The sequence below is a fragment of the Thunnus albacares genome, chromosome 15, assembly GCF_914725855.1.
Source record: "Thunnus albacares chromosome 15, fThuAlb1.1, whole genome shotgun sequence".
NCBI classification, from domain to species: Eukaryota; Metazoa; Chordata; class Actinopteri; order Scombriformes; family Scombridae; genus Thunnus; species Thunnus albacares.
The window spans coordinates 29,368,299-29,392,546 of record NC_058120.1 but is presented as its reverse complement, the minus strand read 5'-3'; the positions used below and the strand labels follow the sequence as shown (position 1 = coordinate 29,392,546).

At 40.9% G+C, this 24,248-nt stretch overlaps 2 protein-coding genes across 3 annotated transcripts in view; both read right to left on the bottom strand.

Annotated features, from left to right (window-relative positions):
- The window catches only part of scfd1 (sec1 family domain containing 1), a 38,825-nt gene extending 34,291 nt beyond the window's left edge, over positions 1-4,534 (bottom strand). Inside the window, exons 1-5 of one of the 2 annotated variants that reach the window (XM_044375941.1) lie at positions 4,423-4,534; positions 2,473-2,543; positions 1,631-1,719; positions 1,312-1,402; positions 196-318 (exon numbers count right to left, since the gene is read on the bottom strand). In XM_044375941.1, coding sequence (XP_044231876.1) covers positions 196-318; positions 1,312-1,402; positions 1,631-1,719; positions 2,473-2,543; positions 4,423-4,453 — 405 coding nt within the window. In that variant the 5' untranslated portion in view covers positions 4,454-4,534. Of the gene's footprint in view, positions 1-195; positions 319-1,311; positions 1,403-1,630; positions 1,720-2,472; positions 2,544-2,687; positions 2,771-4,422 lie in introns of those variants that run through there. The other variant, XM_044375942.1, reaches the window with a different exon arrangement.
- A 392-nt stretch (positions 4,535-4,926) lies between these two features.
- On the bottom strand, positions 4,927-23,259 carry g2e3 (G2/M-phase specific E3 ubiquitin protein ligase). Its single transcript, XM_044375936.1, has 17 exons — positions 23,112-23,259; positions 22,220-22,297; positions 21,364-21,461; positions 20,114-20,215; positions 18,225-18,349; positions 17,362-17,530; positions 15,879-15,985; positions 15,629-15,745; positions 15,369-15,493; positions 13,629-13,722; positions 11,808-11,972; positions 11,528-11,682; positions 10,599-10,783; positions 10,323-10,495; positions 10,020-10,059; positions 9,017-9,188; positions 4,927-7,516 (listed from the first exon to the last, which is right to left on the bottom strand). The coding sequence occupies exons 2-17, from the start codon at positions 22,278-22,280 to the stop codon at positions 7,188-7,190; spliced, it is 2,217 nt and encodes a 738-aa protein (XP_044231871.1). The 5' UTR covers positions 22,281-22,297; positions 23,112-23,259; the 3' UTR covers positions 4,927-7,187.
- Positions 23,260-24,248: the final 989 nt, after the last annotated feature.

The window sequence follows — 24,248 nt, the reverse complement described above, 5'->3', positions numbered from 1 at the left end:
GACACACACCACACACACACACACACACACACACACACACACACACCTCTGATCAATATATCGCTAACACATCAAAGAGAGCTGCTGGTCCTGCTGGAGGTGTGGACACAATAACGTGAACACCTTCAGAATGAATCCAATAAAGAAAAAAACTCTTCCTACTGATCTGGAATAAGAAAGTGTAACCATGGTAACCTTGGTGACTTGGGTGACGGCGTTAGCAGCCAGAGCAGCGCTGGCGATGTCCTCCAGTTTACTTCTACTGATGGCGGAGATGAAGTTCAGGTAGTACGACTCATACAGCTGGTTCCTCAGATCCTACACACACACACACACACACACACACACACACACACACACACACACACACACACACACACACACACACACACACACACACACACACACACACACACACAATCATTTAAAGTTTCTATTGATGGATTTGAGTCCAGCTGTTCGGATCTGTATGAAGAATAAATCTCAAGGATTTTATTCCCTCTGCTGTCCCCAAGTATTTTATTTGTTTATGTATCATTTTAGATTGTAGTTTAGGTATTTATAGTTATATATGAATGTATTTATTAACAATCCCACATATAGTTTTAAAGTTTTCTTCTCGTTCCTTCAGTTGGATGCAGTTTGTTTTCATTCATCTGCTGAAGGAGGAAAGTTTCTCTGAGTTCACCTTAAATCTCAGTTTAACACGTATAAACCTATAAGCAGGATTTATGACATCACAACTAGTCTGGAGCCAATCATGGTCCAGTATGTAATTTACACGAGTGTGATGTGGAAGCTTGAAGCCTCCGGAGCACAAACACTGAGACTTTACAGTGAAAGAGGAGACGACTGGTGTCCAGCAGGAAAATCAACAATATTCATAGATTCTGGATTTTTAATGAGGGAAAATGAGGAGATGCTGTTTTATATATTTTTGTGTAAAAACGATATCAGACAGACGTTATTGTTGTCTGGAGGGAACCTTTAAGCTTATATCCACCTTACAGAGGAGAAACTTTCAGGTTAAGGTGACATCATGACCTTTCCTCTAGCACCACCCTCAGGACAAACTTTACATGTTTACCCCACAGCTGCCTCTCTGTCGTAAATAATATGTAAACTACTGTTTACTGCTTTATTAACCAGGTCTGTCTGGTCAAAGAGATCATTTATCTCAGGAGATGAAGGTTAAATAAAGGTTATATTAATAAAATATGGATGAACTGAAGTGTGTTTCCAGATGTTCTTTGTGTAAAACGTAGTAGAAAGTCGCTGCAGATCAGCAGGAACACAAAGATAGAAAACAACCTGACATATCCTGTCGATGTTCTCCTCTGTGGGCATGACGAAGTAGATGGCTGGAACATCTGGGATAGGATCTCTGTCTGAGTGAAGCAGGCTGAACACACACAAACACACACACACACACACACACACACGCACACACACACACACATTACATTTAACACACAGCTGTCAATAATCCAATGAAACTAGAAAGGTCAAGGACAGCGTGAGGTTCAGGGGGAATGATTGATGTCATTGAGGGTCCTCACAAGTGTAGAATTACAAATGTGTGTGTGTGTGTGTGTGTGTGTGTGTGTATATGTGTGTGTGTGTGTCTTACAGGTGCAGGGTGATGCCCATGTCTCTCAGCTCTTTGACAGCCAGCAGCGGGGAGATGATGTCCTGCCCAAACCGGTCGTATATCAACACCTACACACACACACACAGAGGTCAAAGGTCACCAGAGAACACAGAGAAGCTGCTCCAGCTGCTACTATCAGCTGATTAATCAATCGACAGAAAATTTATCAGCAACTATTTTGATAATCAGTTTTAGTTTTAGTTATTATTTAAGTATATTTGCTTGTTTCATGCTTTTGTTTGTCGTACATGATATAAACTGAATATCTTTCAGTTTAGTGCTGCAGACATAAAACAGACCTTGTTCACCAATTTCAGACATTTTATGGACACAATTTGTTGAGAAATAATCAGCAGATGAATAATTAATGAAAATAATCATTAGTTGCAGCTCTGATCTAAAGCACCTTCAAGTACCAGAAGTTCTTTATTTATTTTACATGATATTTTATTAATATATGACTTTGATGATGATGTTTAATGTCGTCTTAATACAAACAGCATCAAACAACTTTGCTTGAACAGAATCCAGAACAAAAATGATCAATAAAAACAGGAAATAAACATTAAAACCAGACCCACACTCACTGTTAGGAGCTTTATCTGTTACTGAGGCTCAATGGATCTGAATCTGACATCAATTCAGTTTGGACAAAACCTGCTCTATGTATGTGTGTGTGTGTGTGCGTGTGTGTGTGTGTGTGCGCGTGTGCGAGTGTGTGTGCGTGTGTGTGAGTGTGAGTATGTGTGTGTGAGTGTGTACGTGTGTGTGAGTGTGAGTGTGTGTGAGTGTGTGTGTGTGTGTGTGTGTGTGTGTGTTACCTTCCATACTGGCTCAGCTGCTGTGTTCTTCAGAGGAGGAGCGTTGAAGTTCAGCATTCGCTTCAGAGCGACTGCAGGTACAAACACATTGAACCCAGTTAAACTTGGACCTGTTTCCTCACATAGTTTATTGTTTAATGGACGTTACTCAGTTTCATCACATCTGAGTTGGATGTTCAAGGAAAGAACTCAGAAAACACATTTTTACTTTTTACCTGAATTGAAAGAAAAATTCTGGGTTTTAAGTTTGAACTTTGATGACGTTTGACTTCATTAGTGAGTCACACCTGCAAACCTGAACCAACGACATGACGAGTTTAACGAGGTGAGACAGATAGTTCATCATTTAAAGTCAGTTTCAGGTTGTTGTTTAAAACTCTGACGTGTTTCTCTCCAATGAAGCTGCTGAGAATATTTTTAAAAAACAAAGATTTTCTATTAAGACTCAGTATAAAGTGATCGTATAGATCCAATACAAAATCAAACTTCAACCCAAAGTTATTCATCTTAGGCCCCTTCAGAGAAATCAAATAGTGAAAAATAAAATATATTTATTAAGGATCCTACTTTTAATAGATAAAAACATGATTATAATCTTATGGTTGCAGCCGCAACACGACACATAAAACAACAGCAGGATAAAGTGAATGAGGTGTTTATTATAGTCACAGCTAAGATAAATAAATAAGTTTTTTCTCAAAGACATAATATGTAACTTTTCCGCATTAAAATGTCTAAAAATGAGACCTCTGTTATGTACTTTGTTGAGTATTTACATGATGTCAAATGTAACCTGTCAGTGACGTCATATCCTGTCTACGTGCTTTAACATCCATAGAAACACGGGAAAGGAAACCAAACATGAACTATCTCTATATATCTTATTCCTCTGTGCTGTAGACCCTCCACACACACTAATACTCACTACAGCACCAAATACGGGCTCAACAAGCATGAAATATTTTCACATTTATCAGATTTGAAGACAGAATAGTGTTCAGATATTCAGAGTTAAAATCAACGAGGACGAAGAGAAAAGTCAAAACATGTCAAATCAGAACAAACAGGAAGAAAACTTATAATATCTCACAATATCAATATCTAGTCTCATATCATGATATCAGTATGATATCGATATATTTCCCAGCCTTCAAAAATGCCCTGTCTTCTTATTATGGGATGCGCTGTCCATAACAACACCTCTATAATTATGTTTTACAACTTAATTATTTATTGCTATCTGACGTTAATACTTTTTTGTGAATGAATGAACCGTTTGCTCTGCTTGCCTTATGATCTCCTGACACGTGTTTTATTATTTGTTTCTTCTGTCTGTCACATTTGGCATCATTTAATTATCTTGTAGTTATGTTTGTTTTATTAAATAATTTGTCTAATTGTGTTTATACTGTATAATTGTGATTTAAGATCACCTTGAAATCGAGATGGTCCATCTCAGGTTCTTATTCTTGATAAAGACTTTCCTTAAACTAAAAGAACCAGAACTACAGTTTTTAAACTAGAAAACATTAAAGATATTCATCTATCGACGTGATGTGACGCATCGTTTCTCACATCTGAGACATTTTAAGAGAATAAAATCCTCCTTCAGCGTTAGCAGCATGCTAGCTCTCACCGGCTAACACCGGCCGTTAGAAACTAACAGCACCGTTAACTGACACGGTAACCGGCCGGTTAACGGGTTAGTTAACAGGTTAACAGGCTGGTTAGTATATTACTGAGTATGAGGAGGAGAATGAAAGTGATTTGTAGTGAAACAGAAATAGTTTATCAGCTACTCCAGATGTTAGTTAGCAGGTTAAAAGCCTGACAGCCGTCAATAAATCTCCTCTGTCAGACTCAGGAGGGTTTAAACTCTCTGCGGCCCGTTAACGGAGCCGTCTGCCGCTGAAAAGAACCGTTAACGGAGGAAAAATCGGTTTCACAGACCTGTCTGCTTCTCCCGGACAGACGCCGCCATGTTTGATGTTGTTGGTGGTGACGGTGCGTCTGATGACGTGGCAGCAACCGTCCGTCAGAGAGGGGAGAGAAGAGGAAGAGGTCTCACTCTGCCGCTGTTTCCAGGAACCAATGAAAAAAAAAGCTGTCCGTCAGAGACGGAGGAGAAGAAGAAGAGGTCTCACTCTGCCGCTGTTTCCAGGAACCAATGAAAAAAAAAGCTGTCAATCAGAGAAGAGCGAAGAGAGGAAGAGGTCTCACTCCTCGGAGGACGAAATGTGACTTATTCATCAATAAATACATGTACTCTATATATAGAGATATACTAATTAAAGGACCAGTGTGTAGGTTGCACCCAAATCCTCAGAACACTGTAATTTTACAGTAAATTTTAATAATTTGACTTTTGCAGGTGTTTTTGGGAGTTCAGGAAGCCATAGATAGGCATATTCTGTTCTTTTTTTCACCTGACTAATAAACAAACAAGCACTGTGATCAGACTGAAGCAGATTTATTTGTGTTGCAGAGAAACATGTTCAGATATTCAGTTTGAGAAAACAGAATAATGCATTTATAAGCAACAAGGACAAAGAGGAAACAACAGGAACAAAACACAAAATAGATAAATAACGAGAAAAACAAGAAAAGAAGGACAGAAATCAATAGACACTGTAAGTTATAATCCCTAACATTTTCATCAAATCAACCCACGTTTCTGAGATATTACTGATGTAATAATTTGCTAAAAAAAAAAGACTGATAACAACATATAATGATAACGACATGACAAACAAGGAAAAAAAAAACATAAACAGAAAATCTGGGCGACATCGAGCATCAATAAAAGATTAAAAAAAAAAAACTATGTACAATTAAAATATGACGATTAAAAGCAGCTTTTAAGGCAAAGTTATAAAAATAAGCACAAAAGTTTTTAAACTGGAAAAAAACATAAAAGATATTCATCTATTTACATGATATGATGGAATCATCATGTCATCACATCTGAAGCTGGACGCTGAAGGAAAGTTTCAAGGTTTCAAAAACCACAAATTTAAGACTTTTCACCCGACTTGATGCCTGAATTAAAAAGGAAAAATCTGAGTTTTCAGGTCTTAACGTTTGATGACGTTTCACTGATCAGTTTCATCAGTGAATCACATCATACACCAACTGTTCAGAGTTTAACGAAGGAGGAAAGTTATTGTTGTTTAAAACTTGTCTGACGTGTTTCTCTACAATAAAGCTGATGAGAAAACTTTAAAAAACGTAACTGTGTCAAACTCAATATTAGAGGTGATGAAGAGGATAAAATCCTCAGTCACAGAACGTGTAACTTTATAGCACGATAGTGATTTTATTTCTTTCTGGATGAATTAATTGAGAAAGCGTTTATAGACAAACATGAAGGATAAGTCTGGAAATATTCTATATTTTTCTTTATGCTTCACTTCAAACCAACAAATACTGTGTGTGACTCATCTGATTCCTCCGTTATTGTCTAGAAACGATTAAAAAGCCGTCAGTGAGCCGCATCACCATTAATACACACTGTAGTTTATAACAGCACCAAATGCAGATTCATCCGCCGCTGAAAATAGTCCCCTACAAACGCCCTATTAAACTAAAGTGTTTCAGGAAATTAATGATATATTTGTGAGCTGAGAAAAGTATCATTAGTTTGGGTCTCCTGGCGGCAGCAAAAACACCAAGTTTATACTTTAAATTCAACTTCCAACTAAACTTTATAGAGAAATTATTTAAACTACCAGAAAAAATCTATATAAAACAACAAATGCTTCCTTTCTGTGAGTCATTGAGCCTTTGATTCTGAGTCTCTGCTCAACCATCAGGTGTTTTATTTTGTATAAACTTCAGATCAAACTTAACAACCTTGATGAAGTAGAAGTTACAGTTAAACACATTCTGTCAGATTAGATTTTCTGCCAGAGTGAAAAGCTGAAACACACCAGAGACTCTCACTCTACTTTGGAAAATTAGTGCGTCTAATTGATTATTTATTATTTCAGCTATTTTCACCTTTAGCTGTATTGTTTGAAAGAATATCAAATACTGAAACGTCCATATTTCTTATGAAAGAACTAAATATTTCATGAGGTGTTTTTAAAAGATTTCAGTCCTCAGTAGGAACTGATGAGCCGAGTGAGGAAGGAGGAAAGTATTGATGGACGGACCGTCACACTGTTGGTTTGAGTCTGTAATGTGAAGATTTATAGAATAAAACCAGATTTATCCTGTAATTACCCGACATGTTCAGATGCTTCATTACACTGATAAAAAAAAAAAGGAAAAAATCATATAAAAACCCAAGATGAGGAAGGAATAGCTGCTTTAGAATAACAGGAATTAAAAATAAAAAAATCAGATAATAGACAGATTCATAATGCTTCACCGTGTATATTCATCACCAATGCTACTTATCATGTAAAATAAACATTAGTTTGTATAGAAACATACGATAAACGGTTTTAAAATGACTTAAAAATAAACTCGATCAGTAGAGCTGCAATAACGGAGGAGGAGGAGGAGCTGTCAATCATTGTGACATCAGTTTCTTGTTTTGAGATATGAATATTAATCGAGTATTTTTGGGGTTTTGGACTAGTTGAGCTTTGGGAAACTGTCATTTCTGCCGTTTTATGACCAAAACGACTAATCAATAGATTATTCCATAGATTAGTCGATACTGAAAATAATAATTGTTTTTAAATGTGGGAGTTCATCTTTCTGCTCCTCTATCTCTCGGTGGGGAGGAGGTGCACACGGTGGCTGACGGCCTGCTCCATGGAGCTTTTGAAGGCCTGGTAGGAGGAGGTGACGGGCAGGAGGAGGTGTTTGGAGCCGGGCTGGCTCTGAGGGAAGAGACCCTCATCCCTCCACTCCTCCATCCCTGGTCTGCCCGCCTCCTTCTCTCCTCCCCCGTCCTCTTCCATTCCCGACGGAGAGGAGTTGAAGGGGTGGAGGAAGGAGATGGAGGGAGGAGGGCGGAGGCCGGCCGCTGGCAGCTCCTCAGCTCCTGTGGCGAAACAGAGGAGGTCCTGCAGGGAGATGGAGCTCCTCCCAACTGATGGGGAGAGGAGAGGAGAGGAGAGGAGAGGAGAGGAGAGGAGAGGAGAGGAGAAGAGAGGAGAGGAGAGAAGAGGAGAGGAGAGGAGAGGAGAGGAGAGGAGAGGAGAGGAGAGAAGAGGAGAGGAGAGGAGAGGAGAGGAGAGGAGAGGAGAGAAGAGGAGAGGAGAGGAGAGGAGAGGAGAGGAGAGGAGAGGAGAAGAAAGAAGAGGAGAAGAGAAGAGAGGGGAGGAGAGGAGAGGAGAGAAGAGGAGAAGAGAGGAGAGGAGAGGAGAGGAGAGGAGAGGAGAGGAGAGGAGAGGAGAGGAGAGGAGAAGAGAGGAGAGGAGAGAAGAGGAGAGGAGAGGAGAGGAGAAGAGAGGAGAGGAGAGAAGAGGAGAGGAGAAGAGAGGAGAGGAGAGAAGAGGAGAGGAGAGGAGAGGAGAGGAGAGGAGAGGAGAGGAGAGAAGAGGAGAAGAGAGGAGAGGAGAGGAGAGGAGAGGAGAGGAGAGGAGAAGAGAGGAGAGGAGAGGAGAGAAGAGGAGAGGAGAGGAGAGGAGAGGAGAGGAGAGAGGAGAGGAGAGGAGAGGAGAGGAGAGGAGAGGAGAGGAGAGGAGAGAAGAGGAGAAGAGAGGAGAGGAGAGGAGAGGAGAGGAGAGGAGAGGAGAAGAGAGGAGAGGAGAGGAGAGAAGAGGAGAGGAGAGGAGAGGAGAGGAGAGGAGAGAGGAGAGGAGAGGAGAGGAGAGGAGAGGAGAGGAGAGGAGAGGAGAGGAGAGGAGAAGAAAGAAGAGGAGAAGAGAGGAGAGGAGAGGAGAGAAGAGGAGAGGAGAGGAGAGGAGAGGAGAGGAGAGGAGAGGAGAGGAGAGGAGAGGAGAGGAGAAGAAAGAAGAGGAGAAGAGAGGAGAGGAGAGGAGAGGAGAGGAGAGGAGAGGAGAGGAGAAGAAAGAAGAGGAGAAGAGAAGAGAGGGGAGGAGAGGAGAGGAGAGGAGAAGAGAGGAGAGGAGAGGAGAGAAGAGAAGAGAAGAGAAGAGAGGGGAGGAGAGGAGAGGAGAGGAGAGGAGAGGAGAAGAGAGGAGAGGAGAGGAGAAGAGAGGAGAGGAGAGAAGAGAAGAGAAGAGAGGGGAGGAGAGGAGACGAGAGGAGAGAAGAGGAGAGGAGAGGAGAGGAGAAGAAAGAAGAGGAGAAGAGAGGAGAGGAGAGGAGAGAAGAGGAGACGAGAGGAGACAAAACAAGGAAACAAGAGAGGAGATGAGGAAACGAGGGGAGATGAGAGGAAAAGGAGAGAAAAGGGAAACAAGACAGTATTTTATTATCAGCAGGAATGTAAACATATAATATTAAAAACATTGTTGTATTATTTACACGTTGTTCTCATGTCTGAATAAAGACCTGAATCACTTCTATATAAAACTCCTGACGGCTCTGATGATGTCATGACCTGGCTGATGATGTCATGACCTGGCTGATGATGTCATAACCAGGCTGATGATGTCATTACCAGGCTGCAGAACTGTGTTACCTTCGCTCTCCATCAGGAAGTGTCTCCAGAAGCTGATGACGCGGGTCTCTCTGTTCAGTCGCTCCTCCTGTTGGGAGAAGTTAACGGCGAACAGCTGACCGACCGTCTGAGCCGTGAGCCGATCCGCCGCCTCGCAGAAAACACTGCAGAACGCCGACGGGAAGAGCTGCACCTGGAGATCAGATCACATCAGGTGAACTCTTGATCGTAAACTTCCTGTTGAAGCTGGAGTGTCAAATTAAAATAATCCTCTGATGATTTAACGAAGCGCTGCAACTATTTTTATTATTGATTCATCTTTCAAGTATGTTCTCACATGTCAATAGTCTGTTTATTGTTGGTACGGCATTATAACACATGCACACTGGTATTGATTAAGCAGGATCATGTGATCAAATCCAAACTGTTTCAAAATAAGAGGAACATTTTTGCCTGCAGGTGATACACCGGTCCTTCCTGTTGTTAGGGTCAGAGAAAGATCATAGTTTGGGTTAAAACAGTAAAATGCAGGAAAAACGTCATTAAAACGCCAGACGTGATGATGGTTAGTGGTCTACAAGAGGTCCAGCAACCCTCCCAGTACCAATAGAACAAACTAGTCTATGGATGACTGGTCCCAGTCAGTGTCAACAGTTGGTTAATTATTGCACCGGTTCGTAGTCGGAGCCTTTTCTCAATTACTCGTTTAGTCTTTGAAATGTTAAAAATTTGACGTAACGTCTGAAACCCAAATATATTCAATTTACAGTCACACGTCATGACGAAAGAAAACCAGCAAACCGAAGAAAACCCAAAGAAGCTGGAAGCAGAAAATATTTTGCATTTTTGCTTGAAATACGACTGAAACGATTGATTGATTATCAAAATATTTGCATGGTGGATTATTTTTCTGTTCATTGATCATTGCAGCTGCAGCTCGATCCAAACTAAACCGCTCAGAAATAAAAATCAACACATTTGCAGAAACCAACAAAGACAAAGATGCAGAGTAAAAAAAAATCACCTGATCGAAGACGCCCAAAGTCTGCAGACCTTCTCGAATCCTGCAGGACAGAAAACAGTCAATATATTAGAATCAGACGTCATTTATATCGTCTTCTTTCTGTCTCTCGACCCTCTTTGTTCTTTCTGACACTTTTCTCTCACTTTAGGATAAAAGCTGCGCTACGTAAGCCGACCCGCTGCTAGCGTCCTCTTCACCAGCATCATCATCAGTCTATCACACTGGTTCCCTGGATCAGCAGCAGCTTGACTACTTATTCTGTCTATAGAACTCATCAGGTGTGTGTTGGGAGCACTGGTCTACCTCTGTAGCGGCAGCTGCATCCTGGTGATCATGGTGAAGTTCACCAGATCTTCCACCAGAGCTTCTCTCTCCGCCAGGCTGCTGATTGGTCTGTTGCAGCCGGCGAGCTCCAGGAACTCCCAGCTCGCCGCTACAGCTTCTTTCAGGTTGTCTAAAGACTCCGCCTCCGCGATCTGTAATCAATCAATCAATCGATCAATCAATCGATCAAATCTCTGGTGCTGTTATCATTGTTGGCTGGAAGGTTCATGCAGTAAAAGTCCGTCGTGCGCTCACCCTGCTGACTTGGCGGGTGAAGTGCGTGTCGGGCGTCATGTGTGTGACGGTGAGCGGGCGGTTGGCCGGGTAGTTGAACAGACACTGGTAGAGAGCGCCGGAGAAGAAGCCGACGGGTGGACCGCCGTGAACCAGAGAGATGGCGAGCAGGCAGCCGACGTCAAAGTACACGTCCTCACGCAGAGCTGAAGGACAAACAAAACATTTAGTGATTAGATTTCACCAACACAGACGTCCTTAAACCTGCAACAACTGTTTAGTTCTCATCAGAAACAAGTAGTGAACATTAACGCTGACATATTTCCACATCCATTAGTGGAGTCGTGTTTCTGTCCACCTGCTGAATGTTTTTGCTCTCTACCAGCTCCTGAGGGAAATATCTGGCTCTTTAGCTGCTAAATGCTCCACTATGTTCAGCAGCTAGTCTACAGCTAACTGTTAGCAGGTAGTGTTCAGCTGCTTTTTACAGCTTCTTCTCTCTGAAAACGACGCTATGAGACGCTGAGAGTGAACCAGAACAGTAAAAGTTGCAGCCGGACAGATAAACAATGAGATGAAACTCACTATAAAGCTCCGTAAAGCCGAGAGGAGCTGCAGAGTCTCTGATGATTCTCTGTAGGTTCATTACACACTGACACATCAGACAGAAAATTAATTGCCAAAATTCTCTGATTTCAGCTTCTTAACTGTGAATATCTTCTGGTTTCTTTAGTCTCTATGACAGTAAACTTTGGGTTGTGAACAAAACAAGACATTTGATGACGTCATCTTGGTCTTTGGGAAACATTGATCCACATTTTTCACTATTTTCTGATATTTTATAGACCAAACAACTAACAGATTGAGAAAATACTGGACAGATTAACCGATAACTAACTGATAACTGCAGCTCTACACACACGTCAGCCATGTCAGTAAACTCTTCGTACCCTGCGAGTCCAGTGCCAGGTTTTTGGATCCGTCTGGACCTTCAAACACCACAGAGTCCTGGATCTGCTGCACCAGCAGCTTCAGGAAGTACTGCCTGGCCATGTCGCCGTCACAGAGGCTGCTGGGAAACGCGGTCTGCTGGTCGTCTTTGAACCTTTGAGTTCAGGAGAAAACAAATAAAAAATGTGAAAGAAACGACTCGGCGACACTAACTGACAAACTGGAAGAATCTTTGTCTACAGACGCATCAGAGCTGTGGTGAGTTCATGCTGCACTGACCTGACACTCAGACTGTGTGTGGGGTCGAAGTCGGTCCTCCTCACCAGGTCCAGACCTGCAGACAGAGCCTGGTCCCCTCTCACCTCCACCTGGACCCCGACGGGACGCAGCTGAGGGGCCAAAGCCTGCAGGAGCTCCTCAGGTGAGCCTACAGGTAACGACGGTCTGACAGAGAGATTTAAACACACAACATGTCATTTCAGCTGCTCGGCGTCTCAATCAAAACAATAACAACAGACGGAGTGTGATGACGGTGTGAAGTAGCAAGGGATCATGGGAGTTGTTGTCTTCGGTGTTAAACAACCAGCTTCACCGGGATAGGATTACTCCAGCGTTCATCATTCAGGATGTTTTTACCCGCAGAGGTCTCCTCCTCTCCAGAACAGACGGACCCGGAGATTACAGGTAAAAACACAGAATAAAGCTGTTTCACCTAAAAAAAAATCAGTGTTTCTCCGACGATGTACGGCGACCACCGGACGTCCGGTACGGGCTGTCAGCCGAGCTGCTGCTAACACTTGTTCGGTTTATTTCTCTTATAACTTTAGATCCAGACGTTCGGTCGGTTTCTTCCTCTCCAAAAACAAACGGACACGCAGATTAAAATCATAAAAATACTAATTAAAGCTGTTTCACCTAAAAAAATCAATATTTCTCCAACGATGTTTGGTGACCACCGGACTTCCTGGAGGGGCTGTTAGCCGAGCTGCTGCTAACGTTTGTCCAGTTTATTTCTCTGATAACTTAAGATCCAGACGTCCAATGACTAAAATCCTTCTTCCGGCTAAAAGATATAGTTAAAAACCACCTAAATTTATCATGAAAATGTGTCTTAAAACTGAATAAAAGTCCATTTATAACAGTTTGTGTGGAACAACCACAACGCCGATGTATTATCTTGTATGTGTGTAAGTTACTCTTTGGTAGACGCCATTGTAGCGGACAAACACAGCGCCGCCGTATGCATCTGGTGCGTGTTTACTCTTTGGTAGAGGAGGTATGACGCCATCGACAGGCGACCAAATGAAACGGTCCGTTACTTTGATTAAATTACAGATTTCTCTGAGTTTGAAAATTGTTGGAAACATTTGGGATAATGTAAGTACACAACTCAACAACATATATAACATAGGTCTAGTTGTTTTTAGATATTTTAATGTGGAATAATTATATATTATACCTTTAAAGGATTTTATATGTTTAAGTAATACAAAGTCCTTGCAGGTGCGTCGGATCATAATCTCTGACTGTGAAACGGCTAAAAAATCCTGCACGCTGTCGATCACTTGTACTAACGACGTTTCAGTCCTCAGACCTTCATCAGTCAACATTCCTCATCAATCTTTGTTAATAAAGTTAAGTACAAAAGATCAACAGCGTTTAGGATTTACAGTCGTATGTTTAAAGTTACGCTATGCAGAATTTGTTGGTTGCTGTTTGTAAGGAGGGCAGGTGACGGAGGACGGGTGCGTTAGGTTTGTCTACCTTTTACCGCTGACGGAGGGCAGGTGCGTTAGGTTTGTCTACCTTTTACAGCTGACGGAGGGCAGGTGCGTTTCATTTGTCTACCTTTTACAGCTGACGGAGGACAGGTGCGTTAGGTTTGTCTACCTTTTACAGCTGATGGAGGACAGGTGCGTTTCATTTGTCTACCTTTTACAGCTGACGGAGGGCAGGTGCGTTAGGTTTGTCTACCTTTTACAGCTGACGGAGGGCAGGTGCGTTTCATTTGTCTACCTTTTACAGCTGACGGAGGACAGGTGCGTTAGGTTTGTCTACCTTTTACAGCTGATGGAGGACAGGTGCGTTTCATTTGTCTACCTTTTACAGCTGATGGAGGAGTGGATGGAGGACAGGTGGCGTTTGGACAGCAGACTCCTCCTCGGACCCCCCTGAGGAGACGCGACCAGAGAAGCTGGAGAAGACAAATACATGTTACACGTACAGAAGCATCATCACAACGATTTCTACAACAACAGTAACAAAAATCAGAAATCTGTTTGCAGAGTTTGTTCTGAAGTGAGAACTCTTGTGATACTTCTTGTGCACGTGTATGACTGACTGCATGTTCAACGACTTCTTGTGGTTGCAGTGATTCACAATTGTTGAAAAACCTATTTTATAACGTGTTTTAACTCACAATTGACTGCTGACTCATCTTAACTGGCCACAAGTGATAAACAACTGCTGCAAAAGGCCTTTCCAACAATCAGCTAAAAACCAGTCTGTTTTTAGCCAAGGCCACATTCTGGTCTTTGTTGTGGCTCAAAAACTGACATCCATAGAAGAGTTTGGTCTCATCTCGAACCAGAGCATCTGCAGATCAATTCTGTACCCGATATGTTACGATCCACTAAAGTTAAGACACGATATGAGATGAATAAATCCCTGTTTATATTAACTTCACCGCCATCTTGTGACTGTACGGGGAGCCAGGAGGGACAATTAAGTTACAAAACCATCACACTGTTCTATGCATCTTAAAGACAGCTGAGACTACAGCTGCCTCAGACACACCTGGTGGAGATCTGCACTCTTCTAGTTTAGTTTGTTTCAGATTTCGAGAGATATTTTAATTAAAGCAGAAACAATTAATTGACTAGTTGATTGACAGCAACACTTTTGTTCATTAAATAATTGTTTTTAAAGTAAATTTTTTTTAAAAAAATCCATGAATTCCAGTTTCTCTAATGTATAAATTTGCTGTTTTTCTCTGTTTTACATCATTGTAAAGTGAATATTTTGGGGTTTTGGACATGTGAAGACGTCAACGAGCATTCTGGGAAAATGTTTTCTGACAACCGGCAGATTAATAAATAATGAAAATAATTATTTGTTATTCTAATATTTGTCATTTTTGAGTTTACTCAACAGAACTGTGAATTATGATGATTAAGTGACAACATTTGATCGTAATAAACAATAAAACATCAATAAAAGAAACAATAAAATCAGGCTGAAAAATACATCACAATAAAATATTTTATTTCAGTCAATATAAAAAATTATTGATAAGTTTTAATAACCTATTTTTAATAAAGATCAGGAGAAAAAAGGTTGAATTTAACCACATTACTTTGAACAATTTCCTCGCCGTCTGCACTCATTTTCTCACTGCACGCCGTCTCTGTTGTTGTGTCACATGACGATGATGCAACCGAACAACAACACCTGTTAAATGATTGGCCGCTGTTTGTGTGTCACTCGGAGCTCCGTTATCAATGGATATGATTGGCTGGGATCGGGAGGGAGCGCGTCTGGCGTTTGTTCAGCAACCAAACTGTGCATATTCATTATGTGCTGTCATGGCGGTTTGCTTTTAAGTGAAACTATCAAACGTTATATTGAATAATTTTCTTATTGCTATTGATGAAGTGTTGATCATTGGTACGTATCGCTAGTGTTTTATCGCCCGGGCCTACGATAAAATGTGTATTTTTGCCCAGATTTCAACTGGCATCAATGATAATGATTTGATCCATTTTCCACCACAGACAAACAAGCCACTTAGTATTAAAACATAATTGACCAGCAGTGAGTCAGTCTGTCAGTGACTCAGACCTTTCCCGTCAGTAGCCTGCGTGCAGTCGGTGCACGGCCAGTCTGTGGTGTACAACTTCAGCCCCGAGCATTTCCTGTGAGTCCCTCTGGATCCACACAGGCGGCAGCGGATCACCTCGAACCACCTGAAACAAACAACAACAACGTTATTATGGCAGCAGCAGCAGCAGCGGCAGCAGCAGCAGCAGCAGCAGGACGTGCTGCTCTACCAGCTGAGACACTGTTGACATACTGTTGCTTCTGTGACATAAAGGTCGTACCCGGTCTTGGCGGAGTGCGTGCGTCCGTTGTCGCAGAGGCAGGTGAGAGCGTCGCAGCGTGTGTAAACCTCCAGCAGCTCTGAATACGCGTTTGCCTCCAACTCCCATGAGGCATCTCTGCAGGGAGACAGAGCAGGTGGTGAACGACGGTGATCGACTTCATTCTGTCCCTACTGTTAGTTTAATGTCTCGTACAGAACTTTCCTGCTGTTATGTGGTCAAAATCAAAGAACAACAACACAGCCGTTACCTCTCTGGGATGTATATTCCCATCCTCAGCATCTCCTCCTGGAAGTTTTCCTTGTTGTTACAGAGAGTGCATCTGAAGAAGAACAGGCCAGCGCTGTGGGCCTGACGCTGACACACAAAAACACACATTTACAGGTAGACAGACAGGAAACAGCTTATTAACATTCCTGATACAACCTTTAAACAAAGTCTACATGCTGTTCAAAACAGTTCTGTGAACAAACACGCTGGATTCTGGGCTGTCTGAGACGAAACGTGATGAAATCTGTGGTCGTCGATCCAAACGGTGTCCCAGATCTCACCGAGAGACTCGTCTGTACGCTCTGCTATTCTAAAAAAAAAGAATATTAATGTGGCCGAGATGAACAAATGAAGGCTGGTCACTAATAAAGGATGGCTCAACATTAGTCAAGTTTCCATCCAAATTTAGCACAAATTTTAATTAACGTTCTAGAAAGTGATCAAAAGAAAATGTATTGAATGTTTGTTTTGCAGGGATCAATAATCAGGGAAATCTGTACCACCAGTTTCCCTCCTCCAGACCAGGTAACATTTCTGGGGGAAATGCCAGTATGGACGTGTTGTGAGAGTGGAGTGAACGAACCAATCACACGGGGTGCTCGGTTTCGGCTCGTCTATTTTCAACATGGCGGCCGCGTCGCAAACTCTCTCATATCTGAGCTAAACAGTAAACACTAAAATATGTTTCTGGAAACGTCTGAGGAGAGAAACAGACAACGTGACAGAATCTTGATTCATATTTGATCAGAACTGCTTAGATTGATCTGAGTTCTGTGAGTTTTCTTCTTCTTCTGTTGAGTTTATGGCGGTTTGCATCCTTGCAGTCTTGCATTACCGCCATCTGCTGGACTCTTCCTTGCATCATCATCATCTATTCCAGCTTTGCCATGTATGTGTGAGAAAGTGCAAGATGGAAATGTTCCTGACTGTAGCTGCATGTGTGAACAGTGAAAACCACTAACTGTGCCTGAAGGGTTATCTCAGTGATTTACACGAGACTTTTGATGTCTTAATGCTGAAAATGTTTATTGAAAGCACTCGGCCAAGTGGAGAACCGAAAACAGTAAACACCAGAGAGTTCTGCCCTCCGAGTCCTCGTCTTTATCAGCCTACAATATGAAAAATTAGTCTGATTGGTTCACTAGTTTCTAAACGAGGGACTGCACTTTACCCGTGACAGTTTAAGTCACGTTGCGTGTAATTTCAGCAGTTTTGGTTTGAGCGTCTGGGAAGCCTCCTCTGACCTTGGTAACCATGGAGATGCTGATAAACCCTCGTTCAGAGAGGTTTCTGCTTTCACCAAAACATCACAGGCAGCTGGCGTCTCGAGGAGAGATCGAGAATTACAGCGTGACCTCAAAGCTTCGTCTTGACCCCGATGTCACTCCGACCTGTAACCCCCTAAAGATGGAAAATCCCAGAACAGGAACTACGTGTGAAAGAGGCTTTTAGTTGTTTGTTACCTGCACACAGTCTCTGTGGAACCAGCTGGCGTGGCAGGACGGACACTTGAGGACGGAGTAGGACAGGATGGGATCGATGGAGTCCAAACAGATGGAGCAGGACTGAGGCAGACTGAGGTCGGAGCCCACACACAGAGACTGGAAGGGACTGTGATCCGGACAGTAAGACCTGGACACACACACACAGGTTTGGACCACTTCATCCTTCTACTTCTAGAGTTTGTTGTGCTCACTTTGATGCAGGTGATTGATTAAAAAACTGCTGTTCACACATTGTTACTTTATGTATTGATTCACTGTCTGATGAATCGAGTCAAACTGTGCTTTTAGTTTCATGTCTGATCTTTTTTATTTCATGTTAACACCAAACTGCAGCTTCAACAGAAGCAGCATGACTACAGTCTGTTGTTAGTGTGACATATTCTTTGTTTACTTGCTGTTTAAAGCTACAGTTTGGGTTTCACTTTGTGCTAAATCATCTTCATCTAAGTCCTCATGAAGTCTGGAGGTTGTGCAGCTTTATTTGCTACATTTAATATTATAAACTTGTCTCGATATTTGTTGAATAGTGACAAAAGGAGGTCAGAGGAATCTTGATATTATTATTTAATTTATTGCTCAAATATCTAATTTACATGGATTGTGTGGTGATTATTTGGAACAGAGTTTAAAAACTGTTATTATGAAAAATCTACACTTTGTTTTCCATCATTTATTAATGATTAACAAACTACTGACTGGTAACGTCCAATAACTGATGACATTTGTATCCCTCCACCAATCACACTGTTGAACTGGACTCTAACCAGTCGTCATCCAGCTCTCATATGAAATAAAGTGTTTCATGTTTCTGTGGAACTCACGGGAAGCTGCCGGTAAACTGTGAGATGAACTTTTGTTTCCTCCCGCAGGGGAAGTGAACCATCTTCCTGCAACTCCTGACGTAACAGCCGACGCACGCTCCCTTCTTCTTACAGCCGTAACACCTCTGAAACACACACACAGTAGACACACAATAGACACACTGTTAACACACAATAGACACACTGTTAACACACAGTAGACACACAATAGACACACTGTTAACACACAGTAGACACACTGTTAACACACAATAGACACACAATAGACACACTGTTAACACACAATAGACACACAATAGACACACTGTTAACACACAGTAGACACACTGTTAACACACAATAGACACACTGTTAACACACAGTAGACACACTGTTAACACACAGTAGACACACTGTTAACACACAATAGACACACAATAGACACACTGTTAACACACAGTAGACACACTGTTAACACACAATAGACACACAATAGACACACTGTTAACACACAATAGACACACAATAGACACACTGTTAACACACAATAGACACACAATAGACACACTGTTAACACACAATAGACACACTGTTAACACACAGTAGACACACTGTTAACACACAGTAGACACACTGTTAACACACAGTAGACACACTGTAAACACACAGTAGACACACAATAGACACACTGTTAACACACAGTAGACACACTGTTAACACACAATAGACACACTGTTAACACACAATAGACACACAATAGACACACTGTTAACACACAGTAGACACACTGTTAACACACAATAGACACACTGTTAACACACAATAGACACACAATAGACACACTGTAAACACACAGTAGACACACTGTTAACACACAATAGACACACTGTTAACACACAGTAGACACACTGTTAACACACAGTAGACACACTGTTAACACACAATAGACACACTGTTAACACACAGTAGACACACAATAGACACACTGTTAACACACAGTAGACACACTGTTAACACACAATAGACACACTGTTAACACACAATAGACACACAATAGACACACTGTTAACACACAGTAGACACACTGTTAACACACAATAGACACACTGTTAACACACAATAGACACACAATAGACACACTGTTAACACACAATAGACACACTGTTAACACACAATAGACACACAATAGACACACTGTTAACACACAGTAGACACACAGTAAACAGACAGTAAAGACACAGTAAAGACAGGAGGAGGAAGTCATGGTGCAGCAAGCGTCTCGTGGTGTAAAGTCCTCGGTTTCACGTGTCACTGCTGCCTGATGCTGTTTGTCAGTCAGACGTCTTTTACATTAAAGTGAGTTAAACATGTTGTGATCTGGAGGAAGAAGATGATCTTTTGTTTCACGCTGGATTCTGAGCTGTCTGAGACTCAACTTTACTATCGTGAGAGAAACGTGGTGAAATCTGTGGTCGTCGATCCAAACTGTGTCCTGAGAGACTCGCCCGCCGACGGCAGATTTGGAGACTTTCAGACAGAAATTAGGAACCCGACCAATCAGAATACGACATGAAATGACAGAGAACATACTGGTCGGTGTGACGTTGACTGCGTAAGTGCAGTTTTGTAATAATATTTAAGAGGAAAACACACTCGTTCTCCTTCATTTGTCCAGGATACACAAAGAACAAACAGATGGAGGCAAAAGAAGAAGACGTTTATGTGTCTTTGCTGCAGACGGACGATCTGATGTCGTGTCTTTACGATTCACCAACGTTCATCTCACAATCTGACAAACTGATATCAGACGGTCTGACACAGATTTTTATAACATCTCCCACAATGTGTCATGTGATAAACGTACATAATCGTCACACCCTTCAGTTTGAGAATAAAACCGAATCACTCACCAGTCTGGCTGAACGGCGACTCTCCTGTTTGATGTCGTCCACCAGGAAACCAAACACGCCTTCGTTCTCTTCCCCTCGCTGGTAAACTCCACAAGACGTCAGCTGGAACATATTTATGATAAATAACGTCATAGTATCGCTCGTGTTCATGCTGGATGAGATTTGTTTTCAGGTAACTGTGGGCAGAATTCTTCGTTACCATCAACAGTTAATCAATCTGCAACTCATTTGATCATTTTTCCAGCAAAAATACCAAAATTTCACAGGTTCCCGCTTCTGACATGTGACTATTCAATGTTTTTATATGTCATATATGATAGTAAGATTAAGATTTTTAGACTTTTGGTATTTAAAAAAAAAAGATTTTAGAAAATTCTAACAGGTTTTTGTCATATCTTTCTCACATTCTTAGAAATAAAACGATTATTTGAGAAAATAACGGGCAGATTAATTGACAATAAAAATGATTTTATTGATATGAGATGAAACAGCGATAGAAAAAAAACTTCATTTACTTAAATTGACTTTAAAAACTGTAGAAACATATAAATAAATAAACAAACAATAAGTAAATAATGTGCAACTATCAAAAGTAAGGCTACGGTTGTAAATAAGTGTAGAAATGATTATAAATGTGTTTGGTCTTTTCAACCGTGTTGCCTGAAATCACTGCATTCATACTGGGAGACACCAGTTACTAAACCACTGATTCACTGCACCTGTAAAACCAGTTTATCCCTTCAAACTAAAGTCACTGAACCCTGCAGGTTTTCACCGAGGTTTCCTTAAATCTTGAGGAAGCTGTTTGTTGTTATGTTTGTGTCACAAACGGAAAATATTTACAGAACTGTGCAAAAAGTTTTATGCCCCTTTAGATGTTTAGATTCTTCTCCGTAATAAATAAACCATCAGGAGGCGTCTGATCATCTGCAGCAGGACAACAAACATCCATCTACAGTCATAAAGATCTATCTTCAGTCTGATCTCAACATCATGGAGTCAGTCTGGGATGAACATGAAGACACAGAAGAAGAACTGTGGCGACTTCTCCAAGATGCAGAAACACTGAGGAGAACTGCTGCTGATTTAAAGACAAAGCTGCTCACAGATTTACTTTCTGCTGTTTACTCAACTTTGGATCAAGTTAACTGATCAATAAAAACTATTTATGGCTTCCTCACTTTACTATAAGTGCCTAAAACTTTTGCACAGCACTGAATATACAAGTATACAAGCACACACAGACTTACCAAACAGAAGTAGTGCACGGAGAGTTTATGCTCTTTGAGTGTGACTTTTTCCCCAAACATGGCCGGATCATCATCACTGAGTCTGCACAGAGCACAACCTGCACACACACACACGCGCGCGCACACACACACACGCACGCACGCACGCACGCACGCACGCACGCACGCACACACACACGCACGCACGCACGCACGCACGCACGCACGCACGCACGCACGCACGCACGCACACACGCACGCACGCACGCACGCACGCACGCACGCACACACACACACACACACACACACACAATTTATTTCAACAAACAATTTAAAGCAGCTCAGAGAAAAACTTCTGCTCTTCATGTGACTATTTTCCCGACTTCATACTGTTTTGGTCTTTTTGGTGAAATCTCTCTGAATGTCACAATTATATTTATTAATTGGCATCTTCATCAAAAAACATATTGTCCAGATTCCTTAGTTCATTTTTCCTTGTAAAATCTTTTCCCATGTATATTTATGGGTACAAACAGAGATGATCAACGTATAAATATTATAATCATATTTTAAAGTGATTCTTAATATCTTCTGATTTCTCTTCCTGTTGTTTGGTCATTATCAATAATAATTTCTTTTTTTTTTCCTCAAAAATTTACAGGACTGAAAATATCTCCTTAAAGCACCAATAGTTGTGTAATCTGTCGTCACATTTGAGTTTTGAAGCAATTTGGTGCAAAAAAAATGGAGAAAAACCAACTAAAAACTAAAACTAAACTAAACACCAACTGATAAATCCTGCGTAGTGAACCTTTAAACATGAATTACAGTAATAATGTGAAAAGCAGATATTGAATGCGTCTGTAGCTCCACTCACACTCCTCCAGGATGCTGCTGTCGGCGCCGGCGCCCTGTGACCCCTTCACCTTCTTCCTCATGTTGGTGTGAAGCGACCCTGCAGGACGTCAACCACCGGGGTCAGAGGTCAGATATACTGAGGCATCGCTTCAGTCTTCAGTTCATCACCAATATACATACATAACAAAGTGTATATAAAGTAGCTAATAAAAATCAAGAAAGCAGAAAACGGCTTCTCTTTGGACTTTATTAGTCAAATAGATAAATGTATATTAGTACATATTTTAGTATTATGGAACCCCGTGAGCTGTGTCCTTAATAAAGTTTGAATTGAATGTTTTATTTTTACCTTGCAGTGCTCTTATGTATTTTGATAATTTTCATGTTTTGTTTCGTTTATTGGTCTTTTTGTGTGTTTCTTTATATTTTTACTATTGTAATGTTAACAACATCATAACAACTGTTTCCTGATGTTATCTTTTATTTGTCAGTATTCCGTAATTGTCTTTTGATTTACAGTAAAGTTAATTTACAGTTAGAGTTGAAAATATAACTCTGGTTAATTAAAAAACTTCAGCAAATGTCTAATGTTCTTATTAACCTCTGAATATCATAAAGATGGCAGAGATAAAATATGAACAAAATATGATCAACAGGTCGCCGGCCAAGAGACAAAAATATAGTATACATATATATATTCATCTGCCATAGATCATATGTCAAATAAATAAAACAGAATACTGTGCAGAAAAGTGAACGTTAACGTGACTTGTTGCTGCGTTTTCTGTCGGCTGATGAACTTCAAACGATTCTCTGCGTCAAACGTCACAGAAGAAAATATCAGTTAAATTTATCTTTAACAAACTTATAACACGACAAAACATTTGTCAGAAAAATGTCAATAAACCTACTTTACATTCGGGTGTGAAGAGTGTCAGTTTGCGGTCATTTTCGTGTCGTTTTGTGAGCTTTTATTCCGCTTGTTTGTGTTTATTTTGGATTAACGTCGACGAGTTTTAAATTTCCCTCTTTGAAAACAAAAGAGCCTCATTTCCGCTTCCGCCACTTCTTCTTCGTGTGTTTGCACCCAGTGTTCCGGTTTAGCGCCCCCTCGTGGACGACTGCTATTTAACTTCTAGGCGAGTCTGAACCACCAGACCAGACTCTGTTCAATTTTTCTCTATTTTAGTCTCCCAGTGGTGGAAGAAGTATTCAGATCCTTTACTGCAGTGAAAGTACGAATACAGCAATATAAAAATACCCCATTACAAGTATTATGAGCTCGATGTAGTTAAAGTATTGCAGTAAAAGTACATAAGTATTATGAGCTCGATGTAGTTAAAGTATTGCAGTAAAAGTACATAAGTATTATGAGCTCGATGTAGTTAAAGTATTGCAGTAAAAGTACATAAGTATTATGAGCTTGATGTAGTTAAAGTATTGCAGTAAAAGTACATAAGTATTATGAGCTTGATGTAGTTAAAGTATTGCAGTAAAAGTGGTGGTTTGGTCCCTCTGACTGATATATTATTATATATGACATCATTAGATTATTAATAGTGAAGCATCAGTGCTAGAGCAGCATGTTACTGTTGTAGCTGCTGGAGGTGGAGCTAGTTTACACTACTTTATATACAGTTAGCTAGTTTAGTCCAGTGGTTCCCAACCTAGGGGTCGGGGCCCCTCCAAAGGGTCAGCAGATAAATGTGAGGGGTGGTGAGATGATTAATGGGAGAGGAAAGAAGAAAAAACAAAGTTCTGATACACAAATCTGTTTTCAGTTTTTGGACTTTTTCTCTAATCTTTGATTTTTGCTGAAATATTGGATCATTTGAACATTTATTGAAATGAAAGCATGTGAGAAAAATCACTATTTGGTGGAGCTGTTAACAACTCTATCTTAACAAGTGCTTAATATTAATTCAAAGAGTAGTGTGACACATGCTAAAACAGTGTGGGTTTTTTTTTCCAATATATGTAAAGTAATAAACTGTTATAATTACTCAATTTAGGATCCAAAATGCAGGACACAGACTTAGACAGAAGCA

What these genes read in the sequence shown, in the direction of transcription:
- g2e3 (XM_044375936.1), bottom strand. Translation starts at nt 22,280, where the DNA reads ATGAGGAAGAAGGTGAAGGGGTCACAGGGCGCCGGCGCCGACAGCAGC. An exon ending in CAGTTTACCGGCAGCTTCCC is followed by an intron (nt 17,531 to 18,224) that starts GTGAGTTCCACA and finishes GTGTGTGTCCAG; the next exon opens with GTCTTACTGTCCGGATCACA. An exon ending in CCTGGCACTGGACTCGCAGG is followed by an intron (nt 10,784 to 11,527) that starts GTACGAAGAGTT and finishes TTTGTCCTTCAG; the next exon opens with CTCTGCGTGAGGACGTGTAC.